At 32.9% G+C, this 20,420-nt stretch overlaps 1 protein-coding gene across 1 annotated transcript in view; it reads left to right on the top strand.

Annotated features, from left to right (window-relative positions):
- Positions 1-1,489: 1,489 nt before the first annotated feature.
- The window catches only part of Ac76E (adenylate cyclase type 2 Ac76E), a 400,108-nt gene continuing 381,177 nt past the window's right edge, over positions 1,490-20,420 (top strand). The window contains exon 1 of the mRNA XM_089633305.1: positions 1,490-1,929. Coding sequence (XP_089489431.1) covers positions 1,920-1,929 — 10 coding nt within the window. The 5' untranslated portion in view covers positions 1,490-1,919. The remainder of the gene's footprint in view (positions 1,930-20,420) is intronic.

Genomic DNA, 20,420 nt, shown 5'->3' with positions numbered 1-20,420 from the left:
CCGACCGGTCACATAATGTTGTTTTTTTAACAGTATTGTTACTGTTAATGTGGATTTCATGATACTATGTGAAGAGAAAGGTAGAAAAGGTAAGGGACGCACAAGAAAATGAGATAATGAGAATGTATGGTTGATGAACTCGAATACGCCCAAAGTAGATATGGAACGATCACAATACGTATACAATAATATTATTTCACCTTAAAAATTCAACCAGTTGTCAGGTACTCAACACAACCTCAAAACAACCCCAAACCATTTATAAATCCCCGAGCAACGCCGGGTAAATGTCAGGGACTATAATATATTTTTTGCAAGGTTGGTTCTGTTTCAGTTTTTAAATTTTCATCTTAATAATCAAGACCAAATTTGTATGTAATAAGTATGAATATTTATCACGATTATGAGTTTAAATCATACATAAAACACAATAGGACAACTCAACACAAAGACAATTCAACACACCCTTAAACTGTGATATTAAGTCATGAAAAATGATGGAACAAAAACTTAGTTAAATAGGTACGTAGGTTAAGTTCGTAGGAAAGTTTTTTTGTAGCTTTAAATGTCTTTATATGACTTCTTAGGTGTGTTGAGTTGTCATTATGTAGAGTTATCATGGAATCTCATGCTTCCATTTATAAATTACTAAGATTATTTTAAATTATTTCACATATTTTTGGCTACCATTTTTTATGCAGTGATTGCAAAGTTCTACCTGAAATTTTTTACAATCTAAATTTTTAATTGTCCTGATAAACCTATTCGATTATATTTATAAGGGATCTCAATTGAATTTCTCGATAAGTCTAGAATAAATAATCAATTTTATTAGCGAATACGTGTTACTGAATCTTGTAACTCATTGTGATATCACTGACGAAGATAATATCACAATGAAAATATGTTAATAAATTAATCTCTTTTTGTTGGAAATGCATAAGTATTTGGTCATAATACGTGCTTGGAGCACCAATTAAACAGACACAGAAAATAAAATCACTGTTCTATGAATTTTTGCGATAAATGCACACAAAATTATAATACTGTAAATATAAAAATGCAGATATTTTATAATCAACTAATATTTAAAAAATATATATATATCCCTGAAAAAAAATGGATAAGTAAATGCACAACTCTTTTTTTATAATAAATAGGAAGTAAATTTTTAGGTAAATAAATTCAATAACTTAATCTCTAAAAGATTTCCATTTTCAACGATTCAGAGATATCAAACGGACTCTTACGTGGCGTCAAATTGCCTCTTGGCTTCAGATAATATAAACAATCAAACGGCAAGCAGATTTACATAGATCTTATTTTTCCAGATCACCCAACGTGAAATAGCTTCTTCAACCAAAGGACAACTTACGATACCGAGGTTGATTGGTCTTTATATATAGAGGCGGATCGGTCTATAGGGCACGGATTAATTCGCGAGATACCGGTCCACTAGACCAGATCACCAGTCTGCGTTTGGCGCTCTTCGTCGACAGACGCCCGCTAACGACGTCCTCTACCCGGAAAATTTCAAACTTTTGCCGCGTATTTCTCCGTGAAAACTTCCGCGCACAAAAGCTCCATCAATTCAAAATTAGAACTTAACATACAAAATCACAGATAAATGAATTATTATTGATAATACTGATTTATTCATGAACCGTGTGAATTGCTGTGTGACCTTATTTTTATCTGTCAATTTAATTAAAGTGTTGTTTGTTTCTCGACAATTGGGCAAGTTAGTGACTGAGCTTGAGTTATTGCTGTGAAGATTGTTTGAGGCTAGTGTTTTTGTTAGTTTTTTTATAAACTTGACAATGTTATTAGTTTCAAAGAGTTGCTTTTCCAACTGATTAGTATTTTAAGTTCTTGAAGTTGTTTGAACCTGTTGCAAGCTGTCGAAGGAAAAAGTCACCATGATGGAGGGTAAAATATTTTTGATTAATCAAAAAGTTAAAATTATTGTCTCTGAATTTTCTCGATGTTTTGAAATGATGATCACAAAAATGAAATGCTTGTTGTATATTGCACTTAATTTACAGTTGGAAGAAAAAAGGGCGCACTTTTAATAGAAAACCACTGTGTATCAGTTAGATAACAATGAGAAGTAAGTATTTCAGTTTCCGAAAATGGAAAATAATGCATTTTGTTGTTATTTCGTAAAAAACGGATAGTTTGATATCTTTTTTTCATGCCAAATACGAACATAATAATTTAGAAAAGTTTTTTTAATACTTATGTTTTAATTAAACCCAAACTGACAACCTGAGAACCTATTTTAGGGTCATGGGTTCATATTTTGGTTTAAATAAGAGAAGAAACTAACCTTAAAACGTTGACATCAACAACAATGGGCGCCATGTAAGAATCGGTTTTTATTTTTACGAAATAACATTCCCAAAACTGAAATACTTACTTCTAATTATTATCTTACAACCACAGAGTATTTTATAAATTAAATGTGTATTCATCACATTCAAATATAATAAATTCATCACGTCATGTTTTTTTACAGTTTGATATGATGAAGTTTCGCAGCTCATAATGCAAATGACGTTCTGATTACGTTGCGTTGACCAAAAAGTTCCAGACACAAGCTGCGATTTTTTTATGACACCGTACTTCATCTCCAAGCGTTATTTTGCTTCCTCAATACACAGATTTTCTGCTTTATAGTAAGATTTATAAATGTCCTTTACTTTAGCTTAAATAATTTTGTGCTTCGACATAGATCGAGTCCACAACTTAAAATGAAATGTGTTAACCAATACCCGATAGAGGTCAGTTCAGAACTCATCAACGAATAAACGTTAGATAATTAATAACTTACCATTTTATTTATCATGCATTCATACAATATTGTGGTGAGCAATTGACACTGATATATGCATATACATTTAAATGTATGTAGGTTATTATTATGTGGACTAATAGAAACTGGTTCCTACCGCTCTTAAATTGTAATGATTTGTGAAGAAAATGATCTACAAAGACAGTCCACACCAACGTGCCCAATTTTGATAGAAAAATAGATCTTACGTCCAGCATATTAATTATGTAGATCTATGAACACGGAGGTACTAAACGCATAACATAATTTTTTTTGCACTTGAAAAAATCTGTTTATCTATTTGCACAATCTTATAGAAATGTGTTGTAACGTTTCACTGATTCGCTGCTGTCATCGTTTGTTTTAAGTTTAAAAAATGCTTACATTCATATATAAATATGCCAATCGCAGGGGACGTTTATGTTATTGGTAGAGAGGAAATATTAAAAAAGTGCATATATTTTAAATTTAAAGAGTTTTGATAAATACAAAGGCTAAATTCATAGCATGGAACGAAAGTGCTCTCAGTAATGCCTTGGTAAAAGACAACCATTTCGAAACTAAACGTAGCTTGAAATGATTTGAGTCATGTTTGGTGACCAGCTCTGATTGGCCAGGTACTTTACAACCTTCCTCTCCTTCTCTCCCTCCCCTCCCCATTACCTTCAGTTTCACAATATACACTTATTGGGTTGCGATAGTTTCGCTGGCTTCGGGTTACAGAACTGCAGTTTTATAAAACAGGATCTGGCAGGCTGCAGCCGGGTTTTATCATTCTTCTTCGACATAATAACGCAGATGTAGCGGATCTATTTAACTGCACAGAAGCTAGGTACAAAAAGGCTTTAATATCATATCTTTTAAATCGTGACCAATAAAATGTAAGTCTACTCATACTTCGTAAAAAGTCAAATAAATATGTATCTACATAAAATGAACTGCCTGGGGCAACTGAGGAAACTTGGGTGAATAATAATAGTCAATACGGTGAACCAAAAGCTTGATTGGCAATTACCTACTTTCAAACAAAACCTGAAAATAAATGCATACATTTTAGCTATTGTAATATATTATATCATGTATCTATACTATCATATATATATATATATATATCAATACTAATCTAACCTAGTCTACCTATAAGTTTTGCATGTACTTGTATCTCTAACTTTTTATATCCATCTAGAGTTTCTGTTAATTGTATATTTTCTGATGTCACTGTTTATAATTTATTGTATATGGTATATTTTATACCGTTGATATTGAAATAAATAATAATACGTTTGTTTAATAATTGAAAATTTTATGTAAAATATGGATAGCGCCTTGCCTTTTTTGATAAAATCAGAATCTCCATAACTCATAATAAAAATGACGTTCCAAGATGAAAATATTTGCGTTCAACTAGAAATTCTAGGCGGAGAATTGCATAATTTTCATGAAACTGTTGCGCATTTTGAGAAACATCACAATTAAAGCCATAAAAAATATTCCGCACTTGTGAATCCTGAAAGTAATATTCCACACCATGAATCCTGAAAATAATATTCCACACCATGAATCCTGAAAGTAATATTCCACACCGTGAATCCTGAAACTAATATTCCACACCGTGAATACTGAAACTAATATTCAACACCGTGAACCCTAAAAGTAATATTCCACACAGTGTGTCCTGAAAGTAAGTAAAAAAATGACTTGGCGCAATGTTTTATCTTGGCACTTCATTGTGAGTAATTCTTTTCTCGCGTAAAAGTCAATTGATAAAAAAATCACCTTTTTAACAAGCCATTGAAATTGTAATAAACGTAACCCTGGTGGGGACAATGGTGTCAAGATATTATAAAAATATATATTTTTTAAAATTTTCTAAACAGATTTCGTTAAGCATAATTTCAGGCTCTTTGAAAATTCTTCAAACTCCACGAAACTTAGAAAACCGCAAAACTAAGTTAGGCCCAGCTTCTTCACGTGCGTGAATATTAAATTATAATTAAATAAACCAAATGGGTAATGCGCTTAAATTAAATTTTATCAATCTCGAAATTAAACTCTGGATTTGTATAAAAAAATACAGTGTGTGGCAAGCCTACGCACGACGGAAGTGAAACTTTTAGTATTCTTCTCTCTCTTTTTTCATTTCATTCTCTCTTTTTTTTTGTCTATTGACATATTTATAAGTAGCATGTTATAAAAAAATTAAAAGTTATAAAAATATGGGATTCGAACCCGGGTCCTGCATAACGAGTGTCGAACGCTCTGCCTCTAAACCGCGGTTATTACGTATTCAACCAAAATATCATATAGTCAAAAAATCTAAAAGTCGCAGTACGAGAGAATTTTATCACTTTAAAAAAAATTATTATTAAAATTACAAAAAGAAAAAAAAATAGTTAAAGCGGGGATCGAACCTCGGTTCTTCACGACGACAATCGGGCGCTCTGCCTCTAGACCGCGAAGCTGAGTTTGGAGAGTGACCTAAACTAGGTATATAATATTAGCTAGGCTCCTATAGCGAAATGATCACGGTTTTTCATGACGGTCATGAGTTGGTTTTACTCCGGTCCTCGAAATTGCATAACGCGCGTAAAGAAGTTTTACTTAAAAATCAAATCCACGCCGCCGCGCCCGTCCGGTGTCCGCGCCTCAGATACTCTTCTTTATAAAGAAGAAATAAGGTAAAAGTTAAAACGCATAAAAACTTGTATTATTTCTACGCGTAGTTACTAACCTCCGGTCATACTTCGATACTATTATTTTTTCTCATTGAATAATTGGAAAAATGTTGTTTATTCTCTTAGATTTTTACGGCTAGGTTTATATTTCAAATTAAATGCTGTTAAGAGTTGAAAGTATTTGCGTTTACCTAAAAATATCCGACAAAGATTCTAGCAAAATTCTAGAAAAAATATGTAGAAAAGCCGTTATAAAAATTACATATAAATATACAGGTACGTAAATATTTTTGGAACGAATTTGCGTTATTTTTGATTCGTTAAATCAGAATACTTGACTGAGCCCAGAGGCCCTTCTAAGTAGTTGGGATACAGGCGAATTCGTCAGTTAATGTTTTTTATACTATTTACTGTTTGTGCCTCTCTAATAAAAAACCCTTTCCTTCCGTTGTAACTTAATATTTCTAAATGAGAGTTCATAAATATGACTTCCTCTTGACCTTATATCCGGATGCCCATAATTTACAGACGACAATACATTGTATTTGCCCGATAGTGCACTTTAGGCTTGGATTCGCCCTGTGTATCATACAAATTAAAATGCATATTCGCTCTACTGACTGCAATGATGTGCGGCAAAGTAGATAATTTAACGAATCTAATAAAATCGTATGTACCCAAGTATGTAGAATCTGCTACATAGAACATAAATTGCTCTGTACTAAATTGCCGACTGAAAGCACTTTAATGCACCTTGAATACACAACGAGGTTTAAATAATAGCATCATTATCGCCAACAAGCGCATCCAATAGATCAATCATGAAGTTCGGTGAACGAAGTTATTCAATTAAGTTCAACTGAATTTTAGGCTACAGTCAAACGATGCATCGAAACTATGAATTGGATTTACGTGTATTTGCATCACGTAATTTCCTAGAGAAACTGCCAAAGTTAACGCACTAAATTAAAGCCCACACAGAATTTTGTAGTTTGATATTGGCCATTTGATGACGTTCCTTTGGTTTTATAATTATCACTGCATAATTCACTGATATAAAGGAGTGCTTAACTGGTGCGTTATTATTACAATGTAGCAAAATATTCGCAATGATACTTTTGGATCAGGCTAGATATTATTCTAAGATTATATATTACAATATTTCACCGAAGGCTCTGGAGAAGAAAGAAGCTAGTTGACTGTTTGTTGTTACGAATATATTCACACGTTTGTATACATAAACCGTTTCAGCTATGTTAATTGTCACAAATATACTTTATATATATATATATATATAGGTTGTTTTCAACCTGACCTAAAAATAGAAGATATTATTATGAAATACATTATTCAGTTTAAATCTTATGGTAAATGATTTAGCACCTCATAAAATGCCTCGTTCGTAATAAATAAAAAAGATCGCTCTGACGGCAAAAACCGTAAACATTGATTAATACGTGAAATTTTTTTATCTCGCACACCGGCCAAACAGCTTTTGTTGAGCATTTGCCTAGTTAGGAATAATTTTCCGGTTTGAATTACGGCTTCAAAACGTTTTCCTCGAGACAATGGCTTTCATGTAATATTTTTGAATGATTTTGTATAAGACTACGATTCCCGATGGCTATGTTTTGTTTGCATTTTCATATCAGACCACTACATAACCGCAGGTACTGTACGCCGCTGAAAGTTGAATATATTACAGAGGTATTACTGTGCATTATTATTTCTAATTGGCAATGTCCTATGAAATATTGTTGGAAATGACATTTTAAGATTTGATTTACGTACTTGTCGTTATAAAAAATGAGAGATTTACAAGCTGTATTAAAATCATCTTTAGGGTCTGTTGGACTGGGAACTGCTGTTTGATGAAAATAACACAATGATGGCGAATATAACCGGACAAACGTAAAATATCGAAATTATTTTATGATAATAATACAATTTTATAGTTTCAAAACTATGCTAAAAAAAATAAAAAATTGAAATTAATTAATTGTTTGTTTTAAATAATCACGTGAAAAAGTTTTATTTGTCGTTTTATGAACTTGATGTGTTTTTGGACAGCCAAATCGATAGGCGGCCTGAGGCTGACTCGGAAATCTGCATCCATATGTGCGCCACACACATCGCACATATGGATGCAGCGCATCCTGGGTGCGTTCAATATTAGATTCACACAATAAAATCGAATGATATATCGAGCCTAAAAAACTACACGTAAAATATTATCAATTTTCTAGGTGAAAATAATAGTACCGCACCAAATCAACAACAGCTTCCGTTCAACCTCTGTGGGAGTTTTATGAAAATTAATATTATAACAGCCATTAAAAAAACACATCGTACTTTAAATGGACAAACATAGATAATTATGATCGGATTCTGCAGATTAAGTTTGTGTGTGTTGAATTGTTGCGAAATATAAAACTTTTTTTAATTATTAATGCTTTTACATTCATAGTAGTTCTTTAGAAATCCTCGTTAGTTATTAAAAGTTAGGTTTTCATTTTGAATTCATCTTTCGCAGGAAGAACACTGCGTCGATGTAAAATTAATCCATTTTTATTATTAGATATTTATTGTTTTAAAAATTTACTGAGTTTTTATTTTTTTATGTGACATCTCATCTATCTGTACAGTTTAAAAACAGGAGAACTATGACGTCACCTAGTTGGGCATCGTTGTGAGGTGGGTTAAGGTAGGGGCTGTAAGAAGGGATTTATTTATGCGGGCCTTGAAGAGGAACGGATTATATGAAGCAGGAAAAAAATGATGCCACATACGAGCCAACACAATAACGAGTCGAAGAAAAGACCCATTCTCACGAAGCTAACATCAACTGTTAACCTTGTGTTACTCTCGTGTCCGTTTAATTTCACGCACGTACAATGCTACTAGCTCCTTAAATTATCTCGCTATAGTGAAATATAAAAAAAAATATTTATACTTTTATATTCCCAATATGTAATTAGTTCCTTTGAATTGTTTGTTAGTAGTAGTAGTATACCTTTCAAAGGAGGAACAATGCGTCGATGAATAATTTTATTATTATTATCATCATTATAAAGACATCAATTAAGTAAAATTCAATTTCTTGGTCCGTGCAATACGAACACCGCGGCTTGGCGGTTACGCAACTTGATACCATATATTCAAAATTTTTTGATGTTGCGTAAGGTCAAATAAAACGACTTCAGATTTAGCTGATCCCTTTGGAATGAAGATCTGAGGGTTTACGGGTTTCGTAAGTGCCATAAAGTGTTCGTAAATTCCGTTAGCCAGTGTTTAATAATATCGTATTAATCGCTTGTCCTTCTATTAAATGAATTAATATTTTATAAATAAGCCAAGCAATGTTTTATGAGAGACGGCACATGTGTGCAATATCCATCTAATTAAGAAGAAAAAATTGAAACCTGTTGGCATATTTCACAAAAAGCTATAAATAAAATAAAATATGTACAGCAACAAGCAAGTATATGATATAAATTCTAAGTCATAGTAAAGTTTGTCAATTCACATATCAATACTTATAAAAATAACGAGACGTCACATTATTTACTTGTCACAAATCTTAAACGAAAACCAACAGAACGTGAATTATTGCAGAACGTGAATTATTGCAGAATGTGAATTATTGCAGAACGTGAATTATTGTGGAACGTGAATTATTGCTAATAATACCTGCAGTAAATTCAGTAAAGAAAAAAATCAGTATATATGGACTATAAAAATAATAACAGAAAAAAGTCATGATAGTGAAAACTATTATTCTAATAAAAGGTTGAATAATTAAGTAATAATTATACAAATTATAGGAAAATTTTCATAGCGCTGTTTTTGTGATCTTTTACCTCAAGGGCGCTATGAGTATTATCTGAAAAAAACTATTTTAATTCACATTTTTTGAGTATTTGATAAACATTCTAAAATTATAGAATGAAAATATTGCTATTTTTTGATTTGCCTCTAGTTGATATTTTATCATTAGTCTAGAATGTGTTTTGAATGTCTTTTATATTATATGTTGACCTCTAATATATAAATGGTGTAATTTGATGATAAATCAAAACGATCATGAAGCTAATTTAACATTAGGTACATCACTATTCTCAGCGTTAGATTCTCGGCTCGAATCCATTGAAAGATGTCAGAGTAATTATAGAATAATTCATCATCCTGCTTTAATTATGGATAGCAAAATGTACATCAACAGACTGCGTCCAAGTTCATTTCAAACGATTTTAACATTTATGAAAGATCATTTTAGAAAAATCTTAATTATTGAATTATGGTTTTGTAAAATTCATATAACTACCTATAACCCAACAGAGAGAGCATAACTGGATCGGCCAAATGGGGGAGTAAAAAAGAGGAAGCACACTGTGAAAAATAATTAAAGCTAATTTATTAAGAATTTCTTCAAATTATTGGTAATCCGGTTAAAAATGGGATTGCAGGCCGTTAACGAATGAATTAACAGATTTTCTGATAAACTTTTAGTATATTTCGATTACGTTATCACGATGACGGTGAGCACTATTGCAATAGACATCACAGGTTCGAATCCCGGCTTGCGAGAATTTAATTTCTATCTGGAAAGTGCCGCAAATATACGATGTAATATTTTGTAGAAATTGAGTGGTAGATACTTAGCATCTTCTTGGTGAAAAAACATCATTCAGAATATAAATTTGGCTTGATATGACTTTAGCCTGTTTGGTGACCAGAACTGAATAGCTGACTATTTCAACCTTCCTCTTCCCCATCTCCTTCATTTCCTCACTCTCTTCAGCCTCACAACTTACCCCAAATGGGAATGCCATAGTCCTATTAGCTTCAGGCAGTTCAGAGCAGTGGAGACTTTTAAATGGTATTTTTTTTAAATAAAATGCGATCGCGAGCTTGATCGGGTACTTTTCTCAAAATGATAGTGAAAAACGTGTTTACAAAATCAAAAAGAGACAATTTTTTCTGTGGGCTAGAGTGGTAAGATTATTAAATAGAAATACCTTCGTGCACAAAGGTTGCATTTTAAGTGGGCAGACTTCCCTGATTGTGCAGATGCAGGTACAATACAAGGGCAGATATTATGAGAGAAGGACTCACACCACATTTTTATTTTTACATCCGAATAATTACCAAACATAATAAAAAAAGGAGCCGGTTCGGACCATGCGCCTTTGTAAAATTGAGTAGTTCCCTCTTATTACCAACTTTCCTTTTTTCTTTTCCGGCGGGGAAAGGAAAGGCGCTTGTCTAACTGGTCTGCCAAGATGAGAATCGAGGGCCCTGCGCAAACTTAACTAAAACGCGCGACCTAAATTTTAAAAATATAATACTTAGAGATAATCTATAATTGTAGAAAAACCTGCACGAGAGCTAACAGACGCTCGCTCATTTATTGTAGAAAAACCTGCACGAGAGCTAACAGACGCTCGCTCATTTATTGTAGAAAAACCTGCGCGAGAGCTAACAGACGCTCGCTCATTTATTGTAGAAAAACCTGCACGAGAGCTAACAGACGCTCGCTCATTTATTGCGCCCAACCCGCAGCCCATTTCGCTCTTCTACTGGCAATTTGCGTGTTATAAATGATTGTAATAAAGTTTAAAAAACAGCTAACGAATCTAGACCCTCCAAATTATATTAAATTTGATTTCCTCCCTCCTGCTCTTATGTTCTTTTTTGATTTGTAGCCCGAGAAAACGACTACCTTATTGGTTTTTTAATCGTTCAAATAAAAACCAGATTTGTGAAGCTGATGATACACTGAGAAAAATGACAATTACACATCTGTCCTAATCTCACTCCTTTCTTCGTTCATTCGCTATCAGACTCAGCATGCTAAAATTTAAAGATTTTCTCGGTCTAAAAAAGTTATTAAAGGAATTCGCGCATTAATATACAAATGGATGTAAATCTCTTGCACTTTAATACAAATTTTGCACGGGAAAAATGCATACGATCGAGCGCGATGTGCTTTTGTTGGTTATTGATAATTGAAAATCTCAGACAATTTTAGCCACCTAGTTAGTCAAAGTCCAAGTTTATGAGTTTATAATGCCCCAAAAACTATTCTTTATTATGCTCAAAAAACATATCAACAACAGAAATTTGTTACGTTGTGCTATGGGTTATGTGAAATAGTAAATCAGCTAAATTTTCTATTCGTCAATACAACCACACAAAAGCTTGCAGCTCTAATGTTCGATTGTATTTTGCTTCTGTATTGATTGTATCAAATTATTATTTTTTTATTTTAAATATAAGCCCCAGCAATATTACACCAAATACAAATAACAGATCACGAAATAATAGTTTGCCGAAATTGTTGAGTTGAGTTGCCTTTCGGTGAATTCAACCCGCGATACTCGTGTTGCAGTCGTGTGATAAAGTGCAGAATGGCAGAGATTAAATTCATTCATGTATTCTGTCGTAGGTATCCCCTTGCGTTACACATACAGTGTAACAAGTAGGTGTCAAAAAATGGAGGGCGCTGTCAGCGCTTAAATGGTTTTAAATGGCAACAACGAGCAAAGTAACAAAAATAAAATTTTAAAGAGCACTATGGTTCAAGTTATTTTTTTTTTAAATCAGTATCGAACGGTGTTCACAAATGAGTGGTTATTCTTGAAAGGAGATGATTTCACAAATCATAATCGAAGGATATTAATTATTCGAACCTTTTGTAGTGTTTATTTGATACTAAATTAAAATTAACGCACAGAATAAAGAAGCGCGCGCGTTTGGCATTTAAAAACATTGAGGGGTTACACCACCTTGAGATTAAAAACATGAAGGGGTTACACCACTTTGAAATTAAAAACATTCACCACCTTGAGATTAAAAACATGAAGGGGTTACACCACTTTTAAATTAAAAACATTCACCACCTTGAGATTAAAAATATTAAGGGGTTACACCACCTTGAGATTAATAAACATTAAGGGGTTACACCACCTTGAATTAAAAAAAAATCAACAATTTTTTTGCTAGATGAATTCTTTATACCTTAAGAAATATTTTAAACATTTAAAAACTCAAATTATTTTCGAAGCTATGGCATTTAGAAGCCAGCGCGGTAGAGTTGGCCAGAAACACGGGTAGATGTCGCACGAATATCTACAGCTAACATGAGAGCCCAACAAGACCAGGAAATTGAAAAGAGCTGCTCAAAAGAAGTCGAAGGATATCCTCGCAGCAATGGAAGATCTCATGTATGGTCCAGAAATCGCGGAAGGTAATTAAAAAAATGGTTTTAAGACGCCGACGTCCTACTGTTTTTTCTTTTGCGTTTCATTCAAAACTTCTTTTTTCAAACTGGTGTACACTATATCTCAAGATTTGATTAACCAACAGATTTTGTTGACATTTACAATACATATTTTTAATAATATTATCTAAGATGTTGCAGAGTATTTTTTTGATTAAGTTATAAGTGATACATTTTTTTAACTCTAAATTTCGATAAAAATCAGTTTTTTTTTCAAACAGCTGTCTTTTCTACAAAAAAATTCCCTCCACAACATGTTTCTTTTTTAAAAATAATTTTTTATTTTTCAGACGATGCCTGTCAGAGAAAATATGTTACCATCACAACGTCACATTTAAATCCACTTCAATTTGTTCCAAAATTATTAGGACGGGTTGTTTCGGAGAATTTGAACAATTCATCAAATTTCAACGTTCATTTTCAAGTTCTATGAAAGATTTTTTCAAGTTCTGTTTTTATTTCAGTTTTGTCAAGCAACTAGCCTATAATGATATAATAACAGAACTTGAATTGGACTTTCACAGATCCCAGAAATGAACGTTGAAATTTGATGAATTGTTCAAATACTCCGAAACAACCCGTCCTAATTAATAATGTTCAAAATTATTTACGGTATGATTGACTTGCTTACTTGCAACTCATCCCTTTCAATATCCCTTCCAGTAGACCCAGAAATAGTGAATTTCTTTTCCTAAATCCACACTCCACAAATTATGTATACCATTCACCAATGTCCAGAATGGCCTTGGACCTTGAATTTTTTGGTCTTAATGATTTTTGTCAGTCTTTATTTTATTTTTATTTATTTAGTGTGTATAAGAAAATAATAACAATATTATTTATAATGTTTTAATCCCAATGAGAAACTCATTTCAGGAAAGACAACATTAATTGACACGCAAGTAATATTTTGTATTAATGTGGCAAAAGTCGTGAACTCCATCCAAACCTTGTTCCTCTCTTGACTTGACATTATCTTTACTGTTTTTGTGCTCTATTTCGTCTTAGATATATTTTTTTAATTTTCCTATTTTGTAACAATTCTCCTTGTATTAACTTCGTGTAAGATGTAATGTGACATGGTCCGTTGGTAAATAAATAAAATCGGTTACTCGGTGTTGCCATAGAACATCCGTTATGTAAAGTTTATAGAATCTGTTATCAGACGGTACTAATATTACATGGGACGGTGAACGGTTTGAACGTCGGCGTCGCATTTAGTTGTACGTCGCGACGCCACTTTTACGCGGTAGTTATCGCGTCACTAATTTATCACCCAGTCTCCCGGCCTTTGTGTCACCTTTTTCCATTCATAAACTAAGCCGTATCAAAGGTTAAGCGATGAATAATATTTTAATAATCCTTGGGTCTTGGTTCTTATACATCTTCTTGCTCCTTTAAAATTGAAGTTTTTTGCCATAATAGCCGTTGGTTTTAGACTTGAGAATTATTTTACATGATCTAAATTTTAAATGCCCGGAACCAGTAAAACTACGGCATTCGTAGAAAATTCGTGTAAAATGTATTGAGGCTGAAGGAAATAGTAAGGTAAAGAACAAATGATAGGGGATTGTTTAGATGCTCCTGGAAATTCAGATCTTGCTTAATAATTAATCTGAAGCGATTTCTAGTAACGTTTCGGTTCTGAATGATGATTTCTCACCATGGGTATACTGATAGTATCCTCTAATAATTTAAAGATGTCTGTAAAAAATATTCTGTCATAGCAGCACGGAAAAAAACTTTTCGCAGGCGTACCACGAGGGTCGAAATTAGGCCCTACCTTGTATTTTATGAATGTTAGTTTATTTCGTAAACACACTTGAATTTTATTTTAACCCTTCCGTATTAACCAACTATACATATAAATATGAATTTAATATTAAAATGCCATGCCGATTATTATTATTTTATATAATTTTTACATTTATAATTGATTATTAGATTCTATTCAATTTTTATTTCTTAACATTGTGTTAAGAAATAAAAATTGATTACTATTTTATTTGAAATTTTTTTTCAAAACTTAGATTACTGGGGTTACACCACTATTGTTCTAAGTGACAGATATATAATATAAAAAAAGATCCCTATTCTATTTTGGAATGACCGATATAAATAAAATCAGATTTCACTTCTTTACACCAGCTTTCGAATTCACTGTCTCTGGATCAAGAGCAAATTTCTTATTGCATTTACTTTTGAGATTCATTAATGCACTAATAAGTTTAGTATTCTTTCTTTTCTTGGTAAGTCAATATTACCTGTCGGACAAACTCTATGCCAAAAGCGATGCGCGATGGCGATGGTTTATGACTCATTTTATTAAGAGCGGGAGCCACGGTACCAACTAAATCTTGTTGTACGGCTCGAGTCGACTCAATTGAACGACGGCTCAATTGATAGTGCGCCGTGAGCTCACATAAGAATACTATACTCGCCCGACACGGCTTTCTCGGTACGGCTCCTCCGACACGGCTCACACGATACAGCTCCTAGTGTAAGCGTATGAATGATCGTACGACTCTTGGTACACGAGAAAAATAATATTTTTCTATTTCTTATTTATTTATCTAAGAAAAATATTAAAAGTAGAAAAATAATGTTTTATATTTTTACATACGCTTTGCTTATAATGCTGATGCTTGTGCTTTGGAGAGGAGAACTTATATATTACAACTTAGTGTATAAAGATATAACATCAGAAGACGTATCTTATCTCTTATGTATACATAAGAAGAGTTGGGATATTTTTAAGACAATGTATAAAAGTAATATACAATGTGGAGAAGATGTACATAATCCATAAGAAATGCTAAATGATCAATCGAAACATAATATTTCGAACAAAAGTAAAAATTATACGCTGTTACTGCAAAATTTTAATACATATTTTTTTAAATAATTTTCTTGGTTTTTTCTGTTCATATATTAAGAGGTAATTGATTAAATAATTTTATTTCGATGAATTCGGTGGCTCTACACCGCGTGGTGGACACTGGACTGTTGGGTGATGTGCAGCACATGGGTCTTCCAGGTACTCCAGTGTAAAGTAAGAGCCGAAGCTACGATGGGCCTAGTTGGCTAATGATGGTGGACTTGAATCGCGGGCGAAGCCGGATACGCTCGTATGTACCTGCAACCATCTAGGCTTAGTTCAATTCCTCAGCTGGCTAAGTCCCCCATCATAACACAAGCAAAATTTTCCGCTTACTGTGGTGGTAGTAGGAGATTTTAAAATATTGTCAGGATATTCGTAACCCGAGAATTTTTGTCTTTTTTTAAAATTAAAACAAAATATTAAAAATGCAATGCTAGCTATTTAGTAGGTGTAGGTACATATGTCCAAGTCCAGATGTTGGACTATCAGACGCCGTTCACTTCTTTGAGTATGTAATAACAATTAATACTTTTATAGTTCGTACGAATACGGCTGATCAAAAGAGCTAGTTCAATTTTGCAACTCGTTCATGAATGACTTATGGTAGTATCCACTGAGAAGAGCTTAATCTGTCACATCATAAAAAAATATTTGCTAAGTCAAAGCATTCCGAATAAATTTTCCCTGGAGGCGCGTGAAGTTATTATTATTCCAAGAAAAATCCTCAATTCGAGATATATTACTTTTAAGTAGGTACATTTCTCAGAACTTATTTAATATGTTAATGATATAATAAAATTGTCATCAGTCTGACGTCACAGGCCAAGATAAGTGAAGTTTCTGCGTCATGAATACTTGAGTACATTTCTGAACATAGTTGTGTGTCAAGAATGGGTGAACCGACAAGAGTGGTCACTCCACTGAAGAGATATACTGATATAAGTGCGTCGTGGTCGTGTCGTGCCCAAATTAAGCTCAATTTTCTCCTACTTCTTCTAAAATTCATTGAATATTTACAAATATCGAAATTCTTTTTTGACGAATTCATTGGCCTGTCTGGGCCTAGGCCACGATAAATCTTATGTTAATTGGCGACAGAAGTTTTCTTTCAAATCGTCATAGATTGCACTTCTAAGAATTGTTCAGTGCACTCCAGTTCACTCCAAAGGATTGAAAACATTGTAAGTTTACTTAAGAAATTTAAGATAGAACTGAGTACCTAACAGCCATCTTCAAATTCATTTAAATATATCTCAAGATTCTATTTTATTAAGAGACTTGTTTTTGGTTGAATGCCACACTCTTACAGCATTCTAACTGACCAAAGTTGTTGAGATTTGGCTGTATCAACATTATTAGGCGAATATGTTGAGGGCTAGGGAAGAATAATAAAGAGAGAGGATACACGAACTTTGAAATAATCTATCTATTCAGTTCAGGTCAACGTCATTTAAACCTATGTTAGTTAAACTATGCGGAAGGGTAAGAAAAATAGGTCTTGCTATTCAGATATTATTTACTAAATGTAACGAAGAAATGTTATTTAAATATGTAATTTTTTTTTAATTTGACCACTTAAGCCGTTTCCATAGGAGTAAGAAGAGAGGATGGAATTGTTCACAATTCTATTTGTTAAATACTTCTCGCATCATTCACTCGTACATACTCTTCTATTATTCTGACTATCGACATGAGTCAACTCAAGTATTTGATTCACTTGATCTTGCCATGGCGTGGCGGACTTCTACCATTCATTTTCCTGTCATAGATTTTAATCACTTATAGTATTGCTTATCGATTCAGCATACTATTGGGGTGTCATGCTGGATAAAATAAAGATGGTTATATTGCACTCAATATATGTTTATTGAATTAATGTAAATATATTCACACGACATTAAATCAGAAGATACATAGGTGAATTACACACGTGAGCAGCTAGCCCGAACCAGTACCCATCAGAGAATGGCGGCCACAGGAACCTCCACTCAGTAGGTAAGTAGTGCGCTGTTTTTTCTTAGCTGGGATACCATAAGAGAAAATATATTCTGTGGCCACTGAATGCGCGCGTGGTGATTGCCTATACACTTAATTTATTTATTCATTTGCTCCACATTTCCTAATCATCTAAGAGCACCTTTCTTAATCTTATTCAATATACTAACGTTTAATATCTGAATGGCATTACTTCATTAGGGTGATTCGGAGAGTATCATTTGCTTTAGACAACGCAATTAATTAAGGTCACCCATCCCAGCGTCGACTTCTAATAACGTAGTTTAAACATAGCTTTTGCTTGAAACGTGCTTTCGATCATGGCTAATCCACAACTTAATATTTACTTTAACGTTCTTAACTCCAAGTAATACGTATTGACTTGGTGAAGTCCCGTATTCACTCGACCTTTTCGTATTTAAGGTGGTGTCCTTTTTGGTATTCAGAAAAGATTGTTTTTTGAAATTAGAAATCTTCGTGGAAGAAATTTTGGTTCAGATTTAAAATAAGAGAAAAATGAAAAATATTATTTATCGACGCGAGGTCTGCTGTTCAAAGAACTACTAATATATCATTTCGCTTCAAAACGCCCTCAATAATTGACTTGAAATATAATTAGCAGAAGGTATAATAGTTTTATTTTGAAGAAATGGGAGGGTTCTGTGGAGCTTGGGCCACGTGTAGCTTTGTATATATATATATTTTTAATCACAATGTTTAGAATAAAATAATAATTTTCTTCATTTCATACAAATCTTCCTCCCACTCAGATTGTCTACTTTTCCCATAGATTAGCACGTGGAATGTTTATCCGAACGTTGCTAATAAATTCTTGTGATTATTTAATTTCGCGTGTATTTTTTGGTTTTTTTTAATGTATTTTATGTTTTTTTTTTAATTAAATCTTTTGAAAGTACAACCCTTACAATACACTAGTATCCATTGAATGTAATTATATAAATATGCCTATGAGTGTGTTTAAGTATGTTGTGTCTTTCAGTGTGTATGAGTATGTTGACTATTTTATATCTATATCTCTGTGTATTTTATGTCACTGTATTATAGTCACTTGAAATGTTATTCTTCTTGTTCTATTTTCTATATTATGGCTTTTCGTTATATTTCTGTTAAAATAAGAAATCTTGTAGATATACTATAAATGGAAGATTTGTTCTGTCGTACAATAATTTAAGGAAATAAAAAAATACGAAAATAGAGATTTTGAAAGTGGTTTTAAAAATATAATTTTAATAATCTCCTACTACCATCGCAGTAAGCGGAAAATGTTGCTTGTGTCGGATGGAGGGCCTGCTGAGGAATTAAACTCACGTGAACTCACGACGCCTGGGGGGAGAAGCCATGCGCGATTACAACTCACTGCCACTGACCAGTCTTGTATATATTTGCTTGTATGCACACAATCTATTGGTAAAAGTAAATATAGATTTTTTGGCAAAAATCAATCTTTTCCCCGCCTTTTACAAGTTTCGGCGTTCAAAGTTGTGGCGGCATAAGACCTCATGGGATTTTGAGGGGAGGGCTTTGTAAAGAGAAGAAGAATTGAAATAGAGATCCACATGGTTCAATGTACAAAACACAATAAACCTAATAAGCAAACCAGTTATAAAGGCTGTAATGAGCAAGCTTTTGGCTTGTCCTCCAACTAGGATCCAGTTCCGCAGGGGAAGATAAAACTAGCTCAAAGAAGCACCTTCCATTGAAATACCGGTAAAATAAATACAGCATTGCTACTGAAGATTACTGACTTAAGATTCCAATCCGTCGGTTAGAATGCGAAATCATAATTTAATGCGTTTCTAACATTGTAAATTATTAACGGAACATATATATAAATAAACAGATTTCAACGCAAACAGAACATTCCTAATACTTGCGATTTTAATTTCTTACCCGATGATGAGATCAAAAGGGCTGTATGCAAAGCTTTCTCGAACGGTTTGAGTTCTGGGATATTCGATGTATTAGGCTTATCGTTTGTGATCCTCACTGTTAGCCAATCAAAGGTTTACCCCCGAGGGTAGACTGAATCTCTTAAGGCATGCTTCAGTTAATGAATTCGTATATTTAACATTTTTACCTACCGTTGTTGTTTGATGTTGATTGAAAGAACTTAACTTTTTTGACTTGGCATTAAAGATGATACCTCCCTACGGTGATTCTAAAATCGTAAAAAAGTGAGCTTAAAATCTTGATATATTTTTTCGCTAATATAATATGTTTTATGTGGGTGAATGTTCCGAAAAATATTCCGAAACAGATTTTTTTTTTGCAGAAATGAAAATCAACTTCTGAATAATTTTGTAAGTTAAATACCTTCCCACGTTACATAATACGTTTTTTTTTCAAAAAGTGTTCATCGTAGTAACAGCAAATAGTCAATTTAGTGTAGGTAAGTAGGACTTATTTTTTTATTTATCAACTGTTCAAACCAAAAATATTGGAAAAAATTATATTAAAACCAAACGAATAAAAAAAATTCTAATCGCTAAACAATGGAAACATATTAAATAATGTAATGGGTTCTCATTTAAATTTCGTTAACTTTTTTCGCTATCTTAAAAATATGAGTTGATTAGGACTTTTTAGATACTTTAAAATATATATATATATATATATAGCCGACCGAAATTGAACCTGCAGCCTTATGATTTCCAGTCAGGCTCTACCAATTGCGTTATGTAAAAAAATAATTTTTCGTTTGGTTGGGTATTTTAGGCTCAAATCCAAATTTCA

The sequence above is a fragment of the Hesperophylax consimilis genome, chromosome 7, assembly GCF_061612785.1.
Source record: "Hesperophylax consimilis isolate HC1 chromosome 7, BYU_Hcon_1.0, whole genome shotgun sequence".
In the NCBI taxonomy this organism is placed as follows: Eukaryota; Metazoa; Arthropoda; class Insecta; order Trichoptera; family Limnephilidae; genus Hesperophylax; species Hesperophylax consimilis.
This window is presented reverse-complemented; position numbering and strand designations above follow the sequence as displayed.